Raw genomic sequence first — 25,521 nt, forward strand, 5'->3', positions numbered from 1 at the left:
TTGTGTACATCGGAATACCGATGTCATGACGCGGGATGTCTTCCAACCGTACCGCCTTAAGACGCGAGTGCGACGAGCACAGAAAATTTAATTTTAGAGTTCTGGTTTTTAAACACCTTAAATTAGCACAGAAGCACAGAAGCACAGTACTGTACACATTACAATTCATTCATTTCATCGCAAACAAATAAACAGAATCCACGAAATTCAACAAAGTAATCGTGATAAGCGCGGGTGCTTGGGGCGATTGGCCGCGTTAATGTCGCGTGGAGTACAGCAGCGCACACGAAATCGGCGCCGTGATTTTTTTGAATACATGCCGCTGCAGCTGTACCACCTTGTTTTGCTCAATCAATAAAAAGGTGTCCCTACATGGTCTCCCGTGACAACGATTATATAAGAATATAGCAATAATATGAATAAGGTTATGCAGGTCCACTGAATTTTAAAGCTTTGGAGTCCCCATGATGTACTGTACCCTGAACACCATGAGGGCCAGCACGCCACGAGCCTTATGACATAAAGGGTCATAAGGGGGAAATTTCATTCACTTCTCCATTAGAATTTATTATGAAAAACACCACTCCTCCCATATCTAACAGTGGTGACACTCTCCTAGCGGTGAACGTGATTGGAACGAAAGGGAATCTCCCTCCACATTCATGTAATCGGGCCCGCCGAACAATCACATGGTAGTGATTCAGAAGACTGGTAGGACTCGGTGAGTTAAATGGTTAATGCTGCAATCTCCCTATAAGGGAGTCCAGGGGTTAAACTCCCTTTACAAGGATGGAGAACAAGGATGGAGACTGAACTGAGGTGTCGGGTTTCATGCAGGTGGGATATGGTAAATCCTGATTGAGCATGGGTTTTATAAGACAGGAAGTTGCATGCACAAAAAGGAATGCTTTTCCCCAGCAAGGGGAGAGATTGTTTTCCTCCCAGTAAGGAAGGACGCAGGCTGCTGGGACCAGCTGGGACCCCACCAAGGACATTGAATATTTCACGCTGGACTCAGTCCTGCTTCCCGGAACCCGACGTTCCCGAATTCCTAGAGGGAATGACCTGGAGCCATGGGATGGACTTTTGTTATTGTTATGATCTGGAAGTAGAATAGCTACCCAGGTGGATAGCTAGGGATCTGTTTGTGTAGTTAGTTTCCCTACTGGGAATAGGATTTTGTTTTATGATTTGTTTTGCCTAAAGGGACAGGATACCCATTATTATGGTTGGTGGTCTAATAAAAACCACTGCAGTTAAAACCTTAAACAACCAGTCTATGCATCTATCTGACCTCGCCTACAGGCTGCTCCATCACACTCCCCCATTTTGCATATTGATTCTCCTGCAGCATACTAACCGGGCGACTTACAGAGCTGAAATGCACTATTTTTTTTAGCTCTGGGACTCGCCGGTTCCAAAGATACTTACCAGCTTAGTTGCCAGTGTTCTTCTCGATTTTTTTAAAGATGGCGGAACCAAGAACAATTTGAATGTGAAAAACCGGCAGTAAAAATGGTAAGTACAGTATCTAGGAATCCGAGGGGTCCCTGGAGTTACAACTAGTGTGGTTCAACTCAGCAGGACCTCCAATTTAAATTCTGATAAAAATCAATATATATATATATATTTTGTTTTAAACGAGTAGGGGGTGATTTCTGCTTTAACTACTTGCTTTATGTATTTTACATTTGGAAGACCGTCCTCTAAGTAGCAGTAACTCTGGTTATACTGTAGCCATAAAAAAACTATTTACCATCAACTGAGCATGTCCATTCTGAAATGACCCGCCCGAGTCTCCGTTGCCCTCTTCTTGGCGATCAACTACTCGACACTTCACTGCATCCTGGACCTAAATAATGGATCACAAAGCAGAATATCGAAAAATGAGCTCCACACCCAGGTATTCATGCAAAATACATTTAGTTTCATGTTCTACTGGCTGTATTGGTCTGGGAGAAGTGCACATTATGCAAAAAATATAAGAGTTCCTCATAGGTAAAGATGTAGGCTAGTGTACACAGTTTGGAAACCTCTTTTCATAAAGTACTGTATAGTCGAGAACTCACATTATCTGTGCACTACAAATAAATGACTAAAAGGTATCACAACCTGCAGTGAGTAGGCAAAGTACAATAATGGTTACACCTTCTCCCCAGTAAAGAAGAGCGCTGATCCAGCAATACCATGGGCAGACTGAACTACTGGTAGTGATACAATAGGTTTATAATGTTTAAAGCCATGTGTTTCCCACCTACTAAAATAATAGAACATTTAATTATATTAGTCTGAAATGGTTTTCAGTTGCTGGGGACACTAAACAGAGGTGGTGGGCTAATGTTAATATGGTGTAGTCCAGTAAAAAGATAATCATATTGCGGATGCCCACGCTGGTGGAGACTAAATAAAGGCAGCAGATAATTATAGAAAGCTATGTCAGCAATAAAAGCAATAAATCCATTGTAATGTTTACAAAAACTGATGAACAGTGATTTAAAATACGTATAATTGCCCTTTTAAAGCGTATAAAGCATTGCACACATTTTTCCCTTCAAAATGCTTGATTTTAGATTTCAATTTTTATAACTTCTACAGATGTTTGAAGGTCTTAAAGCAGCAGTCCAAGCTGCCGTTTGTTTTTAAATTTGTTTTTTTCCCTTTAATATTGTATGTGCCGCAATACAATCCACAAAATGATAAGTAATTAGCTAAATTGCAGATCGATTCGTTCTCCTGTGATCAATCGGCGAAGATTTGGCTCGGGGATTCACTAAATGGCTGTCAGTGCAGAAGAAGAGGACGAAAGATGCAAAGTTCTGTGGGGAAGATCATGTGACCAGGCAGTCACTAGATACAATTGGTGCACTGCTAGAGAGAGAGCAGGGCTCAAAAAGGCAGAGCCTGTTTCAGAAGAGGAAACGATGTGACTTTGTAAATGGTTGCTATAGAAACAAAAAAAATGTTTGTTATATTATAATACATAAAAAATGTCATTCAGCGTGGCTTAAAAAAAATTGCTAAAAGTATTTTCCCATAGTACAGAGCTAATTTATTTAAAAAAACGTATAATATTGTTTGGTCTGCAACTTTAAAATTTGCTGTGCAAATGTTTTCTCTGTTTGGTTTCATTTGATTTTTTTTGTGGCATATTCCCGAAAGCTCACATTGCTTGGGAATGCAGGAAAAAAAACTTGGGTACCACATTACCACAAATCTTTGCCAATTGCACCAGAATCTCACCGATTTTGCACCATGAATGCACGGCATTATTTTATGCACAGCTTTCCATATTCCCTACATTTTGGGCAAAGAAAAAATGGCAGACACTTCAGCAAAACATTCGCACATGTTTAATTACCCCGGCGTGTGAAAGATAAACCTTACCTCTCGTCGCAAGATGCAGTGCACCATGACAATAACAAAGCCTTCCAAGGAGTCAAAGACGGCAAAAAGTATCTGGAAAAGGGCTGAACGCCTGTCTGTGATAGCCAGGACTGCGGACATCCATGTTAGTGCCAATAGTGGTAATACCACACACGAGCTCCATAAAGAGGCCCTGTGAGGACAAGAAAACAACCATCCATACATTGAGTTTTACTGTTTTACGTCTGGGTTAGCACAACTCCCAAGAAAAATATAACTACAGATGTACAGGACAGATCTGATTAAGGCATTTCCATATCTCAAGAGAGTCAAGTCTAACTCCCCCCACCCCCCCAGAAAATCTACAATGCAAGGAATTCCTTCACATAAAGAGAATGGTTTTGCTTCCATATTATGTCTGAAAGATTCACGTGTATGCTTCACGTGTGTTCTGTTGTAGAACTGCATGTGAAATTACAATACGCCTATGGGAAGGCAAAACCATGGCACTTATGTACATCACCGGTTGCCTTAAATAAGACCACATTATCTTGGATTGCGTAGAAAATCTTAGTGTCGGCCCCTGTTAGAAAGAGACGTGTTGCCGTGAAGATGGGGCCCTGGTTAGTTTAGAACCCCATCTGTGTATGTGACTAGTTTGCAGGGGGGTGCAGTGGCATACTCTAAATGCACAAGGGATTGTTTTATATTTTTTTTTGTAAAATAATATCACCCCAATTTAGATACATCATTTATATCGGAATAAATTATCTTTGTCATCTAATTCTGCAGCAAATAGTAATAGTTGCTACTGTAATCCGGCTAGTGATTCTATTGAAGCTTTGCAATAAACAATACATGTTATTTACATGTATAGTACAATAAAACACAGAGCTCTATGTACCAAGGTAACAGTGGTGTAACACTGGGGCAGAATAGTATGTATCGAAGGCACCAAAAAACCCCACTAAAAACAAGTTTTGTTTTATAGGTGTGGAGCAATTATTCTTTCCCCAGAATAACGCCACTTTTGCCTGGGTAAATAAACCGCCAAATATTTAACCCGTTGACCGCTGGAAGCCGTCTTCAATGCATCACTAAGCAATGAAGGCAACTCAAACATGAAAGGGGCTCAAAAATGGTAAGAAAGACAGACTTGACGAACTCAAACTTCCTTTTACAATACGTGTTCAGGTGAACCAAGTGGATGAAAAAGAAACCCAATGAAATCAGGCAAAACAAGCCACTGGGTACAGTGGGCTTATTATTGTTCAATAAAAACTCAATTTTAGCCACATTTTTTTTTTGCAATCCAATCTCAGTGAAAAGGCCACTCTGCTTCAGGCCTGTGTTTCCAAGCCCGTTATATTCTTTAAGTCCTGACGATGACAGACTTAATCCAACGTTTCAGTAGGATTCTAAAAAAAAATGTCTGGAAAAAAATCTTCTATTTAGCCCATCGGCAGACATTTCCTGAGAGAAATCTGCCATAGTCACCATTTCTGTCACAAATGAGGTTAATAAAAACGACACACATGCAGGAACAAAATACATAAATGGGAGAACAAAATTGATGGATGTGAATAATTGTTAACAGCGTGAACTTTATGCTTGACCTGCTTCTTAATGCATTTTGGGGCGTTTTAGTAGCTAAGCGGTGTGACTGCTATGGATAACATTGTTTGCTATTCTCCAGTATCTAACTTACAGTATAGCTGCTTTTCTGGATATTGTGTATGATATTATTAATAAAATGAAATAATACAAAAAAATAAAAATAATAGACATACGAATTGAAAATGTGTCTAATCTGATCATAGATATTCATTATCCAACAACTGTTCTGAAATATATGGTTTATCTAAATATAAACACATTTTAATATGATTTATATACTATAAGCAGATTGATCATGGGGTTATATTTGATCATATTAATTGGACTTTAGCTATATTTGTCAAGATCCAGCTATCCCAAATAATAACTTGTCTACTGATAAAGCTAGCATAAATTATACTGTGCCATCTGAATTTATACATGTTGTATAAATGTACACATATAGTATATTCAGTGAACAAAAAACACAGTCAACAGACACCAGCAATAGAACATCTGGGATGCGGAATGTCCGGCATTTATGTGCCCAAGACTCAGTTGGGACACAAATAAAATAGATGGGAATAGTCTACAAAAGTACAACATAACAAAGAGTAACAGTCATATGAGGTTTATTCATGAAACTGTAATAGTTCAGGGGGATACTGCCACGATCGGCACTGTCGCAGTTTAATGAATAAACCCCATAGTTACTACAATCCCGCTCTAGACAAATAGCACGCGAGTTATAAGTGCACAAAAATCTTGTGGACACATTTAACGTGTTGGTTACCAACAAAATACATATAAATATAGCTACATATAAGAACGTTTGATTACAACATAATTGAAGGGTTTACTTTTATCAACAATGTGCTTGTGTGTGAATGACAGGGTTGGAAATATCACTATCTGGTGACATATTGTAGAATGGGGTCATCAGATTTTGAGCAATTGACTTCAGTCATTCACATGACTTGTAGATTGTACGCTCTTCGGAGTGAAATAAAGGTGCTACACAGTGGACTGACGCATGCAGTGTCTGATAAGCTGCATCAATGTAGTCACCCAAAGATGCCATATTTTATTACCATTCTTTCATCTGTAAATGAATTCTGGGTAACATTCCAGAATATTGGCACGATAGTTAGAACTGTTGTGCCTCTTTTGAATTTATGAGTATGATAATATGTACATGTATAAGTCAGGGAAAAACTGCACATCATGACAGTTCATAAATTAAGCCTTGTGGAAACATATCCTTACATCTTAGTGTGTACAAAAACATTAATGGTAATCGTGTTAATGAAAAATATGAATGTTGTTAAAAAAAAAATATCACATTTGTATCTACAGCATCATTTATTGTTTTTCTCAAAGTGGAGGTTTTTTAAATTCTCTCAGATGTCAAAAGATCCATCCAAGAATCAAGTTAATATAAAACTCATGATGTTGCCAAGAATACTGTGATATACGTAGGATTGATCATAGCTAATGCTGAAATATAATCCTATGTTACAGTACCTTTTAAGAAGGAAAAGTTAAAGTCAATTGCCATTGTTGTCTGGGTTTTATTTCCAGTACTAGGTTAGTGAACATTGGTGAGTCACCTAATATTCAAAACATTAGATGCCAAGATCTTTGTGGCAGGAACACAACATGTCTGTAGATTAGACTGTGTTCTACACCGTTTTCTCTAATAATGCCAAACAGACGAACTGTGAATGCCTACATTTGGGATGTAATGCAAGGGATGCTGTATATCAGAGTATCAATTAATGTCACTGTCCTCTATCCTTCGTGAAGTCTATTAAGATGAGCATAAAGTGGCCATTCCGTGTCCTACCGTGAGACATTGCAAGGGACAATTTTAAGTGAAGGGCTTCAGCAGAACCACGGCCCCTGTGTTGAAGTTACAGTATGGTGGAGGAAACAGGAACGGTAATGTGCTTTTTTATTACATGATGTCACAAGGTAAACTAAGCGAAAGCAATCATGTCGGAAACATTTTAAGAGAGAGTGTCAATTCCCTGTTAGATTGGAGCAGGTAATGGCTTATTGCTGCAGTATAAATGCTGAAGCGAAGCTAAAGACCATTTTCTTGACAAAACCTGCAATTCCATTGCCATTTTCTCTATTATGTCCAATGAGTAGCGGCAAATATATACTGTTCTGCGGAATGAGTTGAGGCTTTCAGAATCATTCTTACAATGGGAAGCTACAGGGTGCAGCTTTGAAGCTGGCTGAATTTTCCCAATACTCAAAGATAAGAAAACATTTTTGTTTTATAAAAAGGAAGAAAAACAACATTTGAAATAATAGCTCCCTTGCTGATTAATGGGCTAATTAATGGGTGGAAGGGTTACTAAGCAATGAAAAAATATACCTTTGTCAGATATATTTACTCTCAGAGGCACTCAGCCCATGAAAGCAAAATCAACTTTTTGTTGGAAAAATATTAAACATTATTTAGAGTAAAAAATAAAATAAAAACTAGATTAACACAATAGAATGTAAAAGTGAATGCACCGTGTTTTGGGGTTTCCAGGCACATACTGTAGATGCAATCAAGAAAAAAAAAATACACAGGTACATTACATTTAGTTCAGTATATTAAAAATGGATTTAATATGCACAATGGGAACCAAAAAAAGGTTTCAGTTTTGATGGGTTTTTTGTTTTCTTGATTGCTTTATTATTTCTGCCATGAATTAGCAGTTCATCAACTCTTAGCGATTAAGGAATGATTTAGGAAAGTGGCATCTACATGGTCTGTCCTTTTGCCAAGTTACATCCAACCCAGTTAGCAGTGGAGTTGGCATGGATTTGTTGGGAAGGAGGGCAAGATAAGGGATGATATTATATGCGGGGCCACCAGAATTTCCTAATATATTGTATGCTATTATTTTAACTGAGCTTTTGAAGTGTTTCTATACAACTCAGTCATTCAGTAATAGATAGATGGCAGATAAGAAGTTATTTCATTGAAGGCTGAATTTGTCTTTAATTATAGATGTATACTGTATCTGGGTGTATTTGCTACTTGCAATAACGTTAAACAGACTGCCAATAGGTATGATTGTAATACAGCTTATCATAATGAACTAGATAAACAAGTCCATTTTTCACAAATTCCATACCTGAGAGATATACAATGTAAAGCTTCCAACAACGACGGCCCATGTCAATTTGTGACTATACCAAGATCTACCTAGTAGCCACATGCTAATAAGTGCCCCAACAGCACAGTGGATGTCAAATGGCTTTACGAACATTTAAAACAACACAGAACACAACTGAACCATAAAGCCCAGGACAAACCAAGATTTCAACACGTGTCTCTGAGACATGGATAATCAACGGAGGTTCTCTAAGCAACAAAGTGTTTTCTGCCTAGCGGCTTCCAGATAACTTAGAAAGGTGACCTCCCTTATGACTGCCCTCTCTGACACCAATGCTAGAAGCAGAGCAAAATGAGAAAAAAATAAACAAATGCAGAAAGCCAGACATAAGACAGAGAACAATAAAGGGAGCAAATAAGTGTCAAATATACTTAGAATGATTAGCCAAGATTCAGCAGTGAGCAATGCAGTTCAGTTTCACTGTGCCTGAACACTTGAGGTTACAGGGCCATATAGTTTTGCTTGGCCCCTACGATAATAGCAAAGTGAACCACCAACAAAGCAGTTCCAATCTTCCGTTCCCCTACAAAATTATAATTTGACTTGGTGTAGTTAACGTCAGGATAATAAAACCCCTGTGTACTCAGTGGCTAACAAGCTTCACGAAAACACAAGCTGCAGGAATTTACATCCATTGGCTTAGATGTAAAAATAATAATTTCTGCAATTCTACTACAAAAGGTTTCCTTAGAAGTCCCAACCATATTACTGTTGTATTATGTGCACATTACTGGGTATCAATAACATGATTGGTTGATCTTATTCCCAGCCTGGTTAGAGCCCAGCACTTATATCCAGAGATATCTCACATCAGGGACAACATTTCCAATTGTTTAACTTAAACATTTAGGAAATTATTTACTAAGCGGGGCACCAAACCTTAAGGCACCTTCAATAAAATAAGATGCCTTATGGCTCAGTAAAACTTAGTAAATATAGCCCTTAACCTTTGTTTTCCACCACATGATACAAGTTTATCCACAGTCATTCTTGCTCAATGCAAAATGTCCTTTTATCTATTGTACTCAAAAGGAACATGCCAAAGGCTCATCAACATTAGAACAATGTGGCTTTCACTGAACGTAATATTTTCAGTTTCAAAGCCCTTAATACTGTAGGTGAATACAGACACACATACAGTATATATATATATATATATATATATATATATATATATATATATATATATATATATATATATATTACAGTGATGAGCACTTAGTTCAATATCACTCTGAACAACTAAGAACATCTACATATTGATCCCAGCACTTGAGGTGACTGTAAAACGTATATATCCTTATATGGTGTCGAGGCACTATGTGCTTGGTTTATTAAAAACTAATTTATACACTAAATTACTACTCAAAGCACATGGAACATGAAATTCCGTTTGTTTTGTTTGTTCGCGTGGTGACATCTGCTAATGACATTTTTACTGTTTAATGGTCAACTTCTGGTCCTTCAAACATAAAGAAAACCTTTCAAGCTGTGCCCATTAAAGTTATAATCAGACAGAAATATGCAGCTAAAATAAAACCTAAAGTTTTGGACTGGGTAGTGGCTTGATGAATGACTAAATGCCAGACAGTCATGCACCCCATATAACTAATTACATTAGCTGACAAACTGGACGGATACTGTAATAAATTATATACAAATTGCTGGTGCCTAGACACATTTTGTGTCATATCTCTTTATTAAGACTGCAGTAAATTGTGTTTCTTGTTTAATTTAACACCTTCAGCACTGCACTATGTAGTGAACAATGGCTTGTATAACTGTCCTGCAAAAAAAGGTCATATTCAAAAAAGTTATATTGTCTTATTATTGGAAAGTTATCAAAACAAATTATTATTACTACCCTCCTATAGCCTCACATCTGTACACCCACTATCATTCACGTCACAACACCTTCTGGGTAGAGAACGCGTACCTTCTGCTTCGATTAGTCAAATTATGCGCTTCAGCTAGTGGTTTTCCCCTGTGTGTACTATCCAATTGTGGAGCGCTGTAAGAAACAACACCACTCTATAAAAATGACTAACACTCATAATGATATCATTAACTCTGTCCACTTTCTTATGCCAATGTCTTGCCGGTTTGAACACATTCCTCCACTCGACACTAGAAGACATCAGCTGGTTGCTTTCCTAAAGTTTTCTCCCTTTGTGATAGCTACGGGAGGATACTTAAGAAAAAAGGCTGTTAGACCGAACTCTGCTCATACTGTGCTTTAAACTAGAACAGTATTTGTATAAATAATTATTTTGGGAATTGAAATGTGAAAGTTACAGCACAACAATTATTGTGTAATATAACTATCAGGTCATTTAACAAAACCTTCGTTGTGACAATTATAAATGGGAAAATCCATAAGAGTCATTGAGTTATGATAAATAAGACACTATGGGTTAACATCATGTACAGTAATTCACTCAACTCCTTAGCAACTTTTCCTGTGACTGATTCGTCCTGTATCCATGAATGCGCCGATGAAAAAAAACTACAACACAAACATGGCCTTCCTTCAGTATTGTGCTAGGGTATCATCAGGATTCTTGCATTTGTTGCAATTTTGCTTTATGAAAGTTACGCATAGAATTATAAACGCTCAGTTAAATATGGGTTCGTAATGATAAGGCAAAGTCGTTATCAGCCCTGCTTATGAAGCACTCATTAGCCTACGGGGGTTACATATCAAATGTTATTAAAAGTACCCAACACAATGCTATTGGTAACCAAGGCACAGGGGGTGAAGATCATGTGACAGTTGAGTTGATCTCTATATGAAATATTTATTAATGAACAATGCAAGGCCAAAAAAAAAAACACACTATCATTGTCACAGTTCTACATGATAGAAATGCAGTGAATATGCATAATTGTGTTTAAAATAAAGCATTGTGCTTTATTATGCTAATAAAGCACAATGCCTATGATATCATCAGAACCCTATGACATCATCCAACCAAGCAAGTTAAAAGAGCAGCTATCAATTGTCCCTGGAAACACTAGGTACTCTTTACCCCAATCAATTTGTTTCATTTCCATGTTGCCCTTTAACGATACTCTAGGCTTCAATTTACTTGCCCCAATTGAGACCAAAGCCCTATATAAGTACTGACTTTTCGAAGCTGATGTTAGGGTGTCTACGCTTTCAACTTGACATGGCTGTGGTTAAAGGGGGAAAAAAGCAAAAAAAAAAAACTCAGAAAAGGAGAGGAATGAAACAGGAAATGAAACTAATAAAAACAAAGAAATGAAGGAAGAAAGAAAGAAAAGAAGTCTGAAATTAGAAGGACTAACATGGCATTACTGGTGGCTGTGGCGGAAACTTCTGCTGAAGAAACTACTCCACACTTGGAACATTTGAGCGTCATGCCGTATAGAGGCATTGTCATCTGACTGCAATTAAAATCAAAAATACTGAAACAAAAACAAAAGATACTTTGCTTTTAAAACAGAAAAAGGTAATGCACCACCAACAATAAGCATAAGAAACGGCAAATCAATTATCTCGGTGTACTCTACAGGACAATCAGACCCCGGGTTAGAGGGGTCAGGCAGGGAGAGGGAGGGCTTGTTATGGAAGAGAGTAAGGAGTCATTGTGAGTGCTCATTTAGGAAATGTGGCTTGGCTTTGCCACTGTAAATGGTACAGGATTAAAGAAAGCACCAATTACCTGGGATTAAATAATATTATTAGGCGAGACGTGACCCATAGTGTAAATAAATGATGTATTCTGCTGGTCCACTTTCAAGCTCAGCAATAATTTACCATACAGTACACTTTAGTTCCAAGGATGAATTTGTATCATAGCAAGAATGTCTATAAAATCCAAATAATAGATGTTGTTTGGATTGGTGCAAACAGACAACATTTCTATGTGTTGGCATGGGCATGGTTATAATAAAAGCACCCCAGTCATTCTTAAAACAACATCCCTAGGTTAGTCTTTTCTGTGTGAAACATTTTCATTTAGGTCTACACACTTCACTTGAAATGGAATTAGGCAGGGGGGGCTCAACTACAGTCCTCAAGCCCCCCTTGCCCCCCAACAGGTCAGGTTTTCAGGATATCCCTGCTTCAGCACAGGTGGCTCAATCAGTCCCTGCTTTAGCACACGTGGCTCAATCCGTTCCTGCTTCAGCACAGGTGACTCAAACAGAGGCTCAAGTCAATTGAGCCACCTGTGCTGAAGCTGGAATATCATGAAAACCTGACCTGTTGGGGCAGAGGGAAGGGGGGCTTGAGGACTGTAGTTGAGCACCTCTGGAATAAGGTACCCCTACATTTATGGAGAGGTGTAAAACTGGGCTCTAAAAGCAAAATAGTGACTAATAATGCCCCATATTAAGTTAAGTTCTTTGTCTATGTTAACTAGTGCCATAAACTATTGGGGTCCAAAATAATGTAATTGTTCAAATCATATAGAAACTCATAGAGTTTTTTTTTTTTTGCACTTTCCAGGTGTCCAAAAACATAGCCCAACCCTGAATTAAAGTCTTCTCAATAACCTAGAGAAGTGGTTCACTGAAGTGAACTACTGATTAGCTGAACACACAATACGTATGAAGCATGAGAGCATTCCCAAGCATATGCAAATCCAGCATACATTATAGAAGACCTTTCAATGATTCTCAGTAGAGAAAGGTACATCGTCCTAACATCGCTTGGGAGTGCTCCCTATACAGACCATGGCAAAACGCCACATTGGAGGCTTTCAGGAGTGAAGGGGTTAAACACGGACTGAGTGCTTTAGTGATGGCAGGGAGCACTGAGTGAATAAGCATAACAATGACATTAGCAGTTCTGGTTTTACCTTATTTCACACACCGTAGTCATTATCATTACTGGGGTAGAATGATGGCGCTGCAGTCCACGCAGAATCCAGCACGGATTATTGTAACTGTGTAGGTACTGTATATATCATTTACCTTTGTGCGTATTGCATTTCTCCAGAAGGCAATGAAATGGCTAAAAAATGTATGTCGTTTTCCAACCAAAAGGTATATTTTATATTATATATTATATTTTATGCACATCTCTAGTTTTAACATAACCTGAACGTTGGATACTGAGATTGCAGATCACTATAACACTTTGATATCAATCATATGATTTGTTAAGTATAGTCAACAAATCATCTAATCATTTTGTGCATGGTATCCAATGCTGGTCCCTTGTAGAAGTACAGTAGCACATCAGAACTACCCATACATATGTAATTTCTCTGGAATATGTACACATATTCATTGCAATGAGCATCTAATTACTATTCAGAACATACTTTCAAATGCACAATAGATGAAAACATTGAAATGTATATTTTTGCTGCTTTGGTAACCCAAACAAACCACAAATGGCTGGAATTATTAATTACATTGCATGTTGAAAAACAGTTTGGCTTCTTGTTTTCTGAATTGGTTATTACAGTGACTGCGTTATGCTTATTTGAATCCTTACAAATAAAAGATCCACTGTTTTAGACACCATGGTTCAATGTTATACGATTGATAATGTTACATTAGTAATATAAAAATATTTTGTAGCTGTTGAGTTACACTGGCTGAAGTATTGCTTGAAACAGAAAGGCAGCCATTTAGTGAACCCTGGGAAAAAATGTATGTACTGCTTGGATTACCTCTTTAAACCCTCCCACATAACATTAGTACCATTATACCCTTCTCCGCCATACACTAATAGGAAACCGTGCTGCTATTGCAGTTAGAAGGAAAAAGCTTTTGAGGAAAATGTATACACATCTTACGACCGCCTCTTCAAGATACAGCTGTATTTTTATTTTTTAGAGCACTTATTTTTTTTACTGAATCCATCAATTAACTGGGTCCCGATGATGTATGATCAGATGTTTTTAAGGGCAAGATGTGCTACACAGTTCTGAGTGTTAGGGAGGATTCCAGGAATTCTAAAAACCAGGAAGGTATGAAAAGCGCACATTTTTTAACCATAATGGGTAAATCAATGTGAATTTGTAACATCCACCATATAATACGTGTTGTCGGGGAAAAACAAGTGGCTGCGTAAACATGAGACATTTAAAGGCTAACTGATGTTTTGAAATACAAGGTTTCAGCGTCACATCAGGGGTGTATTTATAGATACTTATAAACCAGAATAAGGAAAGAGTTCAGCTACAGCTAAAAACAAATTAGCCAGTCAAGATGACACTAACTGGTACATTTTCTCTGGCCCAAGTGCATATATACTTTTGGCAGCTTAACAAGGCAACGCAGCTATAGACGTGACTTCTGCTATTTGCTATAGTATCCTGACATGTTGTATTGCAGGAAAATATGGAGACCAAAAGCGCACTAGCAAAAACGCAGCAGGAAGGACCCAAAATCAAAAATAAATTAAAAGGGCACTTTAATGTGACAAAAGACCCATCCAACGCGTTTCCTTGAAAAAGAACGCTGTGACGTTCGAAACACGTTGGATGGGTCTTTTGTCACATTAATGTGCCCTTTTAATTTATTTTTGATTTTGGGTCCTTCCTGCTCCGTTTTTGCTAGTGCGCTTTTGGTCTCCATATTTTCCTGTTATACTGCATATCTGAAGCTGCACAGCCAGCCTACCACTCCTAGGATGTGAGTATTGCTTATGTTCAGGGGAACCTGCCAATGAGACTGAGGGTGAGTGGGCTTGTACCATCTACCACCTGTCTTCAGGAGGATAGTACCCATACTATTGCATATTAAGTACTATATCATACTCATTTTTATACCTTGGTTTAGTGGTTTGGCTCACTTTATTTCATTATACCTGCATTAGAGCGCTTTAGCCTATTTTTCTATCTTCCATGTTGTATTGCATTATGATAGAATGAGTCACCATTGTTATTGAATCTGCTATATGTTACATTATAAACGATGCAAAACTTTTGCATCCAGGTGAAATCTGCAGAAATCAGATGAGCTCATTCTTATTTTTGGTTTCAACAAACTTTATGTATTTTTTATCTAAGAGTACAAACTGTGTTCCAACATTGCTGAGAAATCCAGATGAAGAGGTTGACTGTAAAATTCAGGTTACTTTGCAAAGCAGCCTTCTTTCAGCCTGCGTAACGCAAGCGTGGTACAGATCAATCTTTGTCAATTACAGCAAAATATGATCAATAACCAGATACATCAGGATGAAAATTAGGCAGAATTTATTATTATCTTAATCATCTATCTGTAGCAGGGGTAGCCAATTCCAGTCATCAAGAGCTACCAACAGATCTGGATATCCCTGCTTCAGCACAGGTGGCTCAGTCAAAGATTGAGCCATCTGTGCTGAAGCAGTGATATCCTGAAAACCTAACTTGTTGCTAGTTCTTGAGGACTCGAGTTGGCTACCACTGATCTACAGTATCTATCTATATTGTATTGTGTGATATTTGTAATAGTTGAATTAGTCTTTCAGGCCATAAAAGGCTGTTAAACATAAGAGATTTATGTTGAAATACATAAAGAATGTATTTTGTGGCTGCATACCTTCAATATACTGTAAATGATCAACACATTATCATCATAATGGCATTGTTCAGTTTTGTTCTACAGTAGTTGTGTTGAGTGTGCAAAGTGTGTTACAAATAAGCTCAGAAAATTCTAATCCTTTTAAAGGAACGGCCTTAGCTGGGGGCAAACATGAACTAAAGACAGTGATACATTTAATTGATTAAATGTAGCCGAGATTTAAAAAAAAAAAAAAAAATATATATATACAGCTAAACCCCGTTATAACGCGCCTCGTTATACCGCGATTCGGTTATAACGCGGTTTTCCCGTGGCTCCCGTTTTTTTTTTTAAAAAAAAAAAAAAAAAAAAAAAAAAAAATATTTTTAAAAAATATTTTTTTACATTTTTTTTTTGCACACTGCACACACTCACTGCACACACACTGCTCATTGCTCACACTGCCACACTGCACACACACTGCACACTGCACACACACTGCTCATTGCTCACACTGACACACTGCACACACTCACTGCACACACACTGCTCATTGCTCACTGCCACACTGCACACACACTGCACACTGCACACACACTGCTCATTGCTCACACTGACACACTGCACACACACTGACCACACTCACGCACACTCACACACACTTACGCACACTCACGCACACTTACAGACACTCACACACACTCACACACACACACACACACACACACTTACACACACTTAGACACTCACACACACTCACACACACTTACACACACTTACACACACTTAGACACTCACAGACACACACTCACACACACTCACACACACTTACACACTCACAGACACTCACAGACACTCACACACACTCACACACACTTAGACACTCACAGACACTCACAGACACTCACAGACACTCACACACACTCACACACACTCACACACACTTACACACTCACAGACACTCACACACACTCACACACACTTACACACACACTCAGACACTTACCCACACTCACACACCCATATACACACACACACTTTCTCTCCCATATATACATACACACACACTCTCTCACTCTACACAGACGGGCCGCGACCAGCACCACCACCCGCTCCCCCCCCTCCTCCCGCGCAGGCAGCGGGAGCACCGGGGACAGCGGTGGGGAGAAGAAACCCCCCGCTACAACCTCCATGCAGGCAGCATGGTTCTGAGGTAAGCGGCGACCTGAGGGGACATCCCCACTCCCATCTCCTGCCCCGCGGCCTGTCCCGAGGTGACAGGGGGAAGCGGGGACAGGAGAGACATCCCCGCTCCCATCTCCTGCCCCGCGGCCTGTCCCGAGGTGACAGGGGGAAGCGGGGACAGGAGAGACATCCCCGCTCCCATCTCCTGCCCCGCGGCCTGTCCCGAGGTGACAGGGGGAAGCGGGGACAGGAGGGACATCCCCGCTCCCATCTCCTGCCCCGCGGCCTGTCCCGAGGTGACAGGGGGAAGCGGGGACAGGAGAGACATCCCCGCTCCCATCTCCTGCCCCGCGGCCTGTCCCGAGGTGACAGGGGGAAGCGGGGACAGGAGAGACATCCCCGCTCCCATCTCCTGCCCCGCGGCCTGTCCCGCGGTGACAGGGGGAAGCGGGGAGCGGAGGGACATGCCCGCTCCCATCTCCTGTCCCGCGGGATGAATATGCGCTAAAGCGCGGCGGCCATTTTTTTTTCTCGCGACCCCGTTAGTAACGCGGTGGTCTCGGGGTGGACCCCGAGACCCGCGTTATAACGGGGTTTAGCTGTATATATATATATATATATATACACACACACAGTATATATATTTTTTACATATATATTTTTTTGTCATGATAAGTCCAGAAAATATTCAGTATTTTAATACATTTGGCATACCAGAATTTAATGTGAGTTGCTAGTTGCATCTTAAAAATAAAAGGAATTGTTTTTATAGCAGGTAGGCCTTACCTGCCATAAAAACAATTCTTGTGTTTTTAACCTACAGTACCTGGTTTTCTGTGTTTGTCTAGGAGTATGGTTTTCTGGGGGCAATGTCCATTTTGGGAAGCAGGGGATTGAAATACCTGTATTGCATCACAACTTTTCCAGACAATAGATATAAGCAACTTCCCTTTTATTATAATTTTAAAGGAATTCCTTTCTGTTCTGGAGAATGCAGAGGGTGTGGCCAGGAAGACAGTCAAAGTTTGTGTAGATTGACTAAATATAAAGATATCGGGATCTAACTTCGATTTACGAGAAATGCAGATGTGTCTTTGTAACATGTGCGATCAGACAAATGAAATGAGGCTAAACGATTCAGGATTGTGAGGATGCAAAGGGACAGATATTAATTTCATCCCTCAAATGTCACATTAATCAAATCAAGTTTGATATCTACACGTGTATTTGAATTAGACCAAAGCAACAGTGAAAGTGTCATCCTTCCAGATATGATATAAAGGAAGTTATGGAGTATTTTATATATTCAGACACTTTTTAATTAAAAAGAAAATCCTTTTTTTTTCCTTTCTAGGCCATAAACGTGTCATGGGAGATTTATAAGGGGGAAAGGGGATAAGGAAAAGCTCTTCTAGAAGATGGTTGTATCTAGTTTCCTAGGCAGAGAATTTTTAAATAAAAAACAGGCATTTGGGAATATGAATTGTAATTTAACATGGGGTGTGTTGTCTGTTGCACACGTGGATTTTCATATTTCCAACTACAAAACTCTTTGAAGGAACCTGATGATGTTATGTGTTGACGTAATTAGATCATCTATTTTACTCCTTTGACTTTTATGGAACTGTCAGCAAATATTGTACTGTATGTTTTTGTAATAATCTTTTTCTGTAACCCAAGCACTGTACTACATTTGTATATTAAATATAAAATGTAAGTATTGTCTTTTAGGCTCTAATTGAAATTTTGCACGTTTTGAAGAGTGGTCACATTTTCAGACACTTTTGGCTATAATTGAATTTTGTGTGTTGATAACATATTTTGCTTAGTAAACATGGACGAAGGAGCCTTGCTATAGTTCTTAATACCTTAGTGTCTCTTTCAGGCACCAAAAATTAGACTGTATTGGACAGAAACATAAGTAAAAAAAAGTTATTGTTATGTTTAAGAAGTAATGCCTCCCCTCTGCCCAAATGTTATTTGTTTTACCTTTCCTGAACTGGGGGGAAACCCGATGCCTGATTTTTTTTTTGTGTACCGGTTTTTAAGATTGTGATTACGATGTCACCAAGCAATGACGTTGCATCTTTCTACTGGCTACTAAATTGGGCCTGACCCGTATGGCTATTATGTGTCCACTGGGTGTTTTTACCTGTCAAACATGCTCATCCCAGAGGGTTCAACAAAGGAAGCACAAATTAGCCAGTTCAGGTAATAAAAAATCAATTCAAATACCGTGATGGCAGGACGGCTAATTTAAGTCCACTCTTCACTTGTACAAATCCGTACTTCTGTAATATTGTGATATTGTGATATTTAGTGTGTACAGAAACTGCACTGTTTGGATTCAAATTCATGTATTTTACTAAAACTGGTTATTGATCACAGCATTTGCTTTTAAACCGCAATGGAAACAGACTTACCCGGCCCGTTCCTTGAGCTTCTTATCGGTTATGCCATCTTTAGATACAAGTTTGTTGAACACAAGAATGCCAATGACCATGTTCACCTGTTGAACCAGAAAAAAGATGCATTCTAAAACCTTCAGTGAAAATACAATTCCATTGGTTATTGATGACCAAGACTAAATGACTATAATAACAGTGAGCCCAAATGAACTTGTCTTTGACACTTATTTCAATAATACATATGCAATCCCATTTTCCATCTTATCCTTGTCCTACTGAGGTACAGTGTCTTGTAAATCCTGTACCCTGGAACGCCAGGGGCACTATTAATGTACCAGGCATGTCACGATCAAATTGCTTGTTTTCTAGGGGCTGCCTGCACTTCCGTTTATGTAAGCCGGAGGGCAGTGGTGGTCATGTGGTTGTTGTGGAAACCATCAGATGACCACAAATGCTGAAGGTCCGGTAGCGATATGGTGCCATCGATCCATTGTCAGTCTCAACGCTTGGGCCAACTCCCAGTGTTTCTCCTCCCCCCCCCATTTCCCTCCTCACTAGTTCTCTCCCTTCTTACCCATGGGAAGACATTGGGGCTTATTGTCTAATCTCCGTTAGTGCCTTACTGTGCATTCAAGTCAATGGGGCTTTCCGTGCAGATCGCTCGGTACAGCGCTGAAAGGGCTTACAGAATAATCCCCATTGTATCATAATTAAGCAGACAGCTGAGGTTTCAGCTCCAAACACAATTGTTAATGAAAATGCCCTTTCAATTTCAATGTTAAAACTGACGCGACTAAACTAGGGTAATGTTACCCAATATTGTACAAAGGAACTGAGGATATGGACAATAGAATTTAGAAGCTGTGTGCAATGTTCTAAAAGCATTGGGTACCTATGACTCACAATACTGAACTGCTTACCCAAGCATGCTAGTTATTTGAAACATGATTCAAGAAGCCCTTGATGGCTAGTGAAGTAGCCCAGTGACAATGTTGCTCTCTTTGAAGTAGGGGCATCCAGTTGAAATAGCTTATGACATCTATAAACAAAAAGAAGGAGCGCTCGCCCCCATAGTGCGGTCACATTTAATATTTGATAGAAATGATCACAAATTATTTGTTGAAGTTACGCGTTCTTGCTACTTGTGGCTGTTATGCCTGAGTTTTGTTTAGATTTACTACACACCCTCTGATATTCATATAACACTGTTGCATATTTTCACTTTTTGGAGAGGTTTTTGTTTTAATATGACAGTATTTGTATGCATTGGTTATATTTTCATTGGTTGGGTGTTTTATTGACGATCATGCCGGTGTCATAGATATGCTCATGTTATTGCTTTCAAGCCGTTCATTTACATTTTTCTCCTCCTGTATTTGAAGGGTTAATTTACATACTCCTATATCTTAATCCTCAATTGCATTTATCTTAGCTGTTTTTCTTTCTTTCTGCAGATACTCTTAATTTTTTATTGATTTGTATTGCTTTTTTTAAAGTATTCTATTTTATGTTTACAACTGTTGAATATTTATGTAATTATTTTAGTGTTTATGCTACTTTTTACTTAGTTATTGGTTCCGTTTCAGTTATTGACACTATTCATTATTCTCGGAGAGTTCCTGTAGGCTGTGTTAGGCTGCGTCCATAGACACTGCAGCCGTGCGGAGGCGTGCGGAGGCGCGTGGAGGCTGAAGGAAAGCAAATGCTTTCCTTGGCCTTAGTAGGCGTGCTGTCCGGGGGCGTGTCTATGGGCGGGCCAGTGACATCACGGAGCTGGTTCGCCCTCATTGGGCGAACCGCTCACGTGACCGCCCTATCGTGCGAGAAATCAGTTTTAACTGATTTCTCGCCCATCGCGCGCCCCCTCCCGCTTCCGGCCCACGTGCCCGCACGCCATATAGACACGATCACTGCCTTTAGGCAATCTGATCACTCAGCGTGCGGACGCGTGCGTGTGGTCTGACTATCTATGGACGCAGCCTTAGGAACTCCCCAGTACAATTTGTGGCACCCGTTTAAGGTTTCCTTGGTTAATTATGGCGATATAATGGGTTAGCACACTAATGACGTATCTACCTGATGAAGTTGCGAGGCAACAAAATGCGTTGGGAGGGAGGTTTACGCAGTTTGGCTAGAACCACCCCAGAGACAAAGAAGACACTGCTCCAGGATTCCATCAGAGACACCGCTGGGAGATGACACCAGGGAGGATCTAAATGACACTTCTACTTTGCTTCTCATCTAGCAGCACATAGTAAGGACAATATCTTGTTACTGTTGCCGCTGGATGTGTTAATTAGTTTTTTTCTGCTATTTTGTATCTTTTCTTAGTGCTTTGTTGCACTACGATCCTTGTGATCATTTCTATTAAATATAACATTTGATCGCGCTTTGAGTAGGGATGGGAGAATCCGCCCAAATCTGTTTCCCGGAATTTCACGTATTTTCCCCCCCAAAATCCGATTTGCCGTGTAAAATCCGCAAATGGATTTGGTCGTTTTTAATCCGCGCAGAGTCATCAAAAACCACGATTGGATTCCGCGATTGCGGAATCTGCGGATTGGATACTGCAAATCCGTCCGCGGGTTGCGGAATCAGCGGAGTGTAGTGGCAATAATAATAATAAATAAATCGTCAAAACGCAAACTGCCCTTTTTGAGATTGATCCGCTGAAATCCGCACACCAAAAGGAACCGCCCGATCCCCTGCGGATTCAAATCCGCTCACAGCATTTGCCCATCTCTAACTTTGGGAGCAGGCATTTCTTTTTGTTTCATCCTATGAAGTTGCAGCTGACTCAGAGATCAAGTTTGGCGATCCAGTTTGTCCCTACGGATATCTGACTAGTATTTAAATCCATTATTTCCTTTTTACAATTATATTGCACTTCTCTGATGCTCTTGCAATAATTCTTTACAGTAAAGCTTCCATTTTTGTAGCTATAGACTTTCACACATGTTTATCATTTGGTGTCGAATTGGACAGTTGGAGGAACTATCTATTTATTTTGCTTGTGTTGTATCACATTTGTGTAACCATTCATATTTACAATATTTGATTTGTGGTACATTTTGTCTTAGCAATGGTCATTATCCATTACATTTTACATTCATTCACATTAACTTTGATTCTATTTCACGTCTAATTGAGTTACTGTATATACAGTAGGAAGCCCAGATGTTTTTCTTTTTCCAAATGGATTTTGGGGAAATCACTTTATCTCCCTGTGCCCCAAGAATAATTTTTTTTTAAAGTGTGACAAAGCAATAAAACAACATGTAAGTTGCCATTCTGTTTTAAACCACAGCAAGTTTAGCAAATGCATCTGACAACCCAATATGCCGACCATGCAAGAAAAGGGACTTACAGTATCATGACATGAGTAGAGAAATCAATGTGAAGCATGGCTGAATTAAAAATTGGTTAATGTATTTTTACATGGTGCAGGGTCTCTGTTACACACCAAAGTGTTACCCGGTCTAAATTACCACCTGTTTACAGCATCACAATATAAAACTGGCACAACAAAGCCATTTTGGCGAGAAGTCCAAAAGGAAAAAAAACTATCCATGAATAGATTGCTGGTTCTGCACTTAACAAAGTGTTCAATGCAGCAGAGTAAAGTGTTTAGAAGTCTCTCTGAGATTCCGGGAGTCGTCAAAGCACAATCCGCACTCTTGCGCCTGAATCAGCCATTAAAGTCAATATCGCCGAATCGGGCACGATAGGGTGTATTTTGATGACTCCTGGCCAAAGAGTCAAAAGCAGACATATTATATGGGACTGAAATCTTGTTGATAATGGGGAAGAAACATTGATTGCATGGGAGCCCGTATGTGCCATTTGCATTTTCCGACATGTTTACCAAGTGGTGCTATGGCAAGAGACACCGTATGGCCCATTTACCCGATTGGGAAATACTGCATCATTTTATATGGAGATGAAAAAACTAATATTTCAGGGCCTGCAAAGTATAATGAAAACAAATAATAAAACCTTGTGGCATCATTCAACTCATCGAATAAACCAGCAGGTGTCTTCCAGCGCTGTCATGTTTCCTATAGCATAGCACTGCTTAGTAAATATGGGCCGCAGCGTCGTTGTTGTGGTTTGAACACTGATATGTGATAGACTGGCTGCCAAATATTTCATGTTTTATACAGCAGCTTATAACATAGACTAGGCGGGGGGGGGATCAACTCCAGTCCTCAGCCCCCCCCCCCCCCAACAGGTCAGGTTTTCAGGATATCCCAGCTTCAGCACCTGTGACTCAATCAGTCCCTGCTTCAGCACGGGTGGCTCAATCAGTACCAGATACTTCACAGGTAGCTCAATCAGTCCCTGCTTCAGCATGGGTGACTCAATCAGAACCAGATACTTCACAGGTAGCTCAATCAGTCCCTGCTTCAGCACGGTTGGCTCAATCAGTACCAGATACTTCACAGGTAGCTCAATCAGTCCCTGCTCAGCACAGGTGGCTCAATCAGAGTCTCAGTCTTTCACTGAGCCTCTGATTGAGTCACCTGTGCTGAAGGTTGCAAATCCTGAAAACCTGACCTGTTGGGGGGGAGCTTGAGGACTGGAGTTGAGCCCCCTTGACTGAGTTTAACAGGAGCTTTCCAAATGAAGATACTTCAAACATGAGACAGCAAAGTGGAAGGAATGAAGCAATCTGCACCCAGCAGAAGGTGTGACATTAAGGGAAGTACAGTAACACCTGTGAGAGAGTTGGGGGGTTTGAGCTGCAAATGGATTAACTTTAAAAATACTTAAATCATACAAGGTTTCATGTTTAGTGAGCAGTGGAAGGTAAGATTGTAAAAGATTGTGAGCAGTGGAAGGTAAGATTGTAAAATCACAATAAGTCCTGTGATGTTCCTGTTATCCAAGTATGAACTTTTAAAAAGGGTTCACATGCATAAGAGCTCACATGTACCGAGGCGTCTGCAGAAAGGTATTGGGGAAATCCTTCATCATATTTTAGTTCTCTCTGACCAGGAAGCTTGAATATGGTATCGCAGTTGAAAAGAGTTTCATTCCGCCTCATCTCCTTTATTCTAGCTCTCTTACCTCCTTTATTCCCTTTCTTGTCTCCTTTATTTCCTCTCTCATCTCCTTAATTCCATCTCTTACCTCCATTATTCTAGCTCTCTTATCTTCTTTACGCCCTCTCTTATCTCCTTTATTCCCTCTCTTATCTCCTTTATTCTCTCTTATCTCCTTTATTCCCTCTCTTATCTCCTTTATTCCCTCTCATCTCCCTTATTCCCTCTCATCTCCCTTATTCCCTCTCACCTCCTTTATTCCCTCTTTTATCTCCTTTATTCCCTCTCTTATCTCCTTTATTCCCTCTCTTATCTCCTTTATTCCCTCTCTTACCTCCTTTTAGACAGTTCTTCTTCTCTACGGTACAAAATACCTTGCACTGAAACATTATTTTTACTAAACACAGTATTCAGAGGAAATTAATGTCATTATTTATTGCTACCCAACGTTGAAATGTTGCTTTATGCCTATGCTTTGGGAATATTTTATTTCCTAAACGTAGCCCTGTCAAGAAGGGGACATTTTCAAAAAGAAAATACCCAACCCCTTTAAAATGAGTCCCTAGCTCTGCACAATGAATAGGAAATACATAATGTCTATATGTGGCAAGCGCTGAAATATTGTTCTCAATACAGTAGACCATTATGCTACCAGATACCATCATTCCATTATTTCTATTCATTTGAAACATAAGACTAAAGTATTGAGATAATTAAAGGAGCAATCCACCCAAACTAACCTCCATTGTTTTGGAACCGGGTCGTCTCCCAGAGGTGAACAGCCCAATATCCTGCTCCGGGGACGCTCCGGTTCCCGATATACCTAATGGTGACGTTACCGTACCAGTATTCCTTCCTTGGTTTAATGGGGAATTTCAATAGTCATCCAATAGGATGATGTTGCAGGTTTCTGTGGCTCGGAGATTTGGGAGCCATTGTGTCTCTCGAGGGAGATTTAAACCCTGAAAATAGTGGCATTTGACTTAGGGGACTTACTGTAGTGGACTGCTCCCTTCACTGATTCACTGCCACATACGTCTAGCGCAGGGGTGGGATACTCCTGTTCTCAAGGGCTACCAACAGGGCAGGTTTTAAGGATATACCTGCTTCAGCACAGGTGGCTCAATAAGTCCCAGCTTCAGCACAGGTTGCAGTCCATTTGCAGCTTAATGCCCCCACTCTCTCACACAGTGTTAATTTCCTTAATGTCACACCTTTTGGGTACATATTGCTTGATTCCTTCAACTTTGCGGTCTCGTGTTAGGACTATCTTTGTTT

The 25,521-nt window shown here is 39.7% G+C and overlaps 1 protein-coding gene across 8 annotated transcripts in view; it reads right to left on the minus strand.

The window, feature by feature from the left end:
• ADGRB1 (adhesion G protein-coupled receptor B1) overlaps positions 1 to 25,521 on the minus strand; it is a 553,612-nt gene that overhangs the window by 28,575 nt on the left and 499,516 nt on the right. For 3 of the 8 annotated variants that reach the window (XM_075581558.1, XM_075581573.1, XM_075581570.1), the window contains 5 exons: positions 19,214 to 19,299; positions 11,451 to 11,570; positions 10,078 to 10,152; positions 3,385 to 3,556; positions 1,757 to 1,852 (listed from right to left, as the gene is read on the minus strand). In XM_075581558.1, coding sequence (XP_075437673.1) covers positions 1,757 to 1,852; positions 3,385 to 3,556; positions 10,078 to 10,152; positions 11,451 to 11,570; positions 19,214 to 19,299 — 549 coding nt within the window. The remainder of the gene's footprint in view (positions 1 to 1,756; positions 1,853 to 3,384; positions 3,557 to 10,077; positions 10,153 to 11,450; positions 11,571 to 19,213; positions 19,300 to 25,521) is intronic. The other 5 variants (XM_075581559.1, XM_075581569.1, XM_075581571.1 and 2 more) reach the window with 5 other exon arrangements.

This window comes from Ascaphus truei, chromosome 2 (genome assembly GCF_040206685.1).
Source record: "Ascaphus truei isolate aAscTru1 chromosome 2, aAscTru1.hap1, whole genome shotgun sequence".
Taxonomy (NCBI): Eukaryota; Metazoa; Chordata; class Amphibia; order Anura; family Ascaphidae; genus Ascaphus; species Ascaphus truei.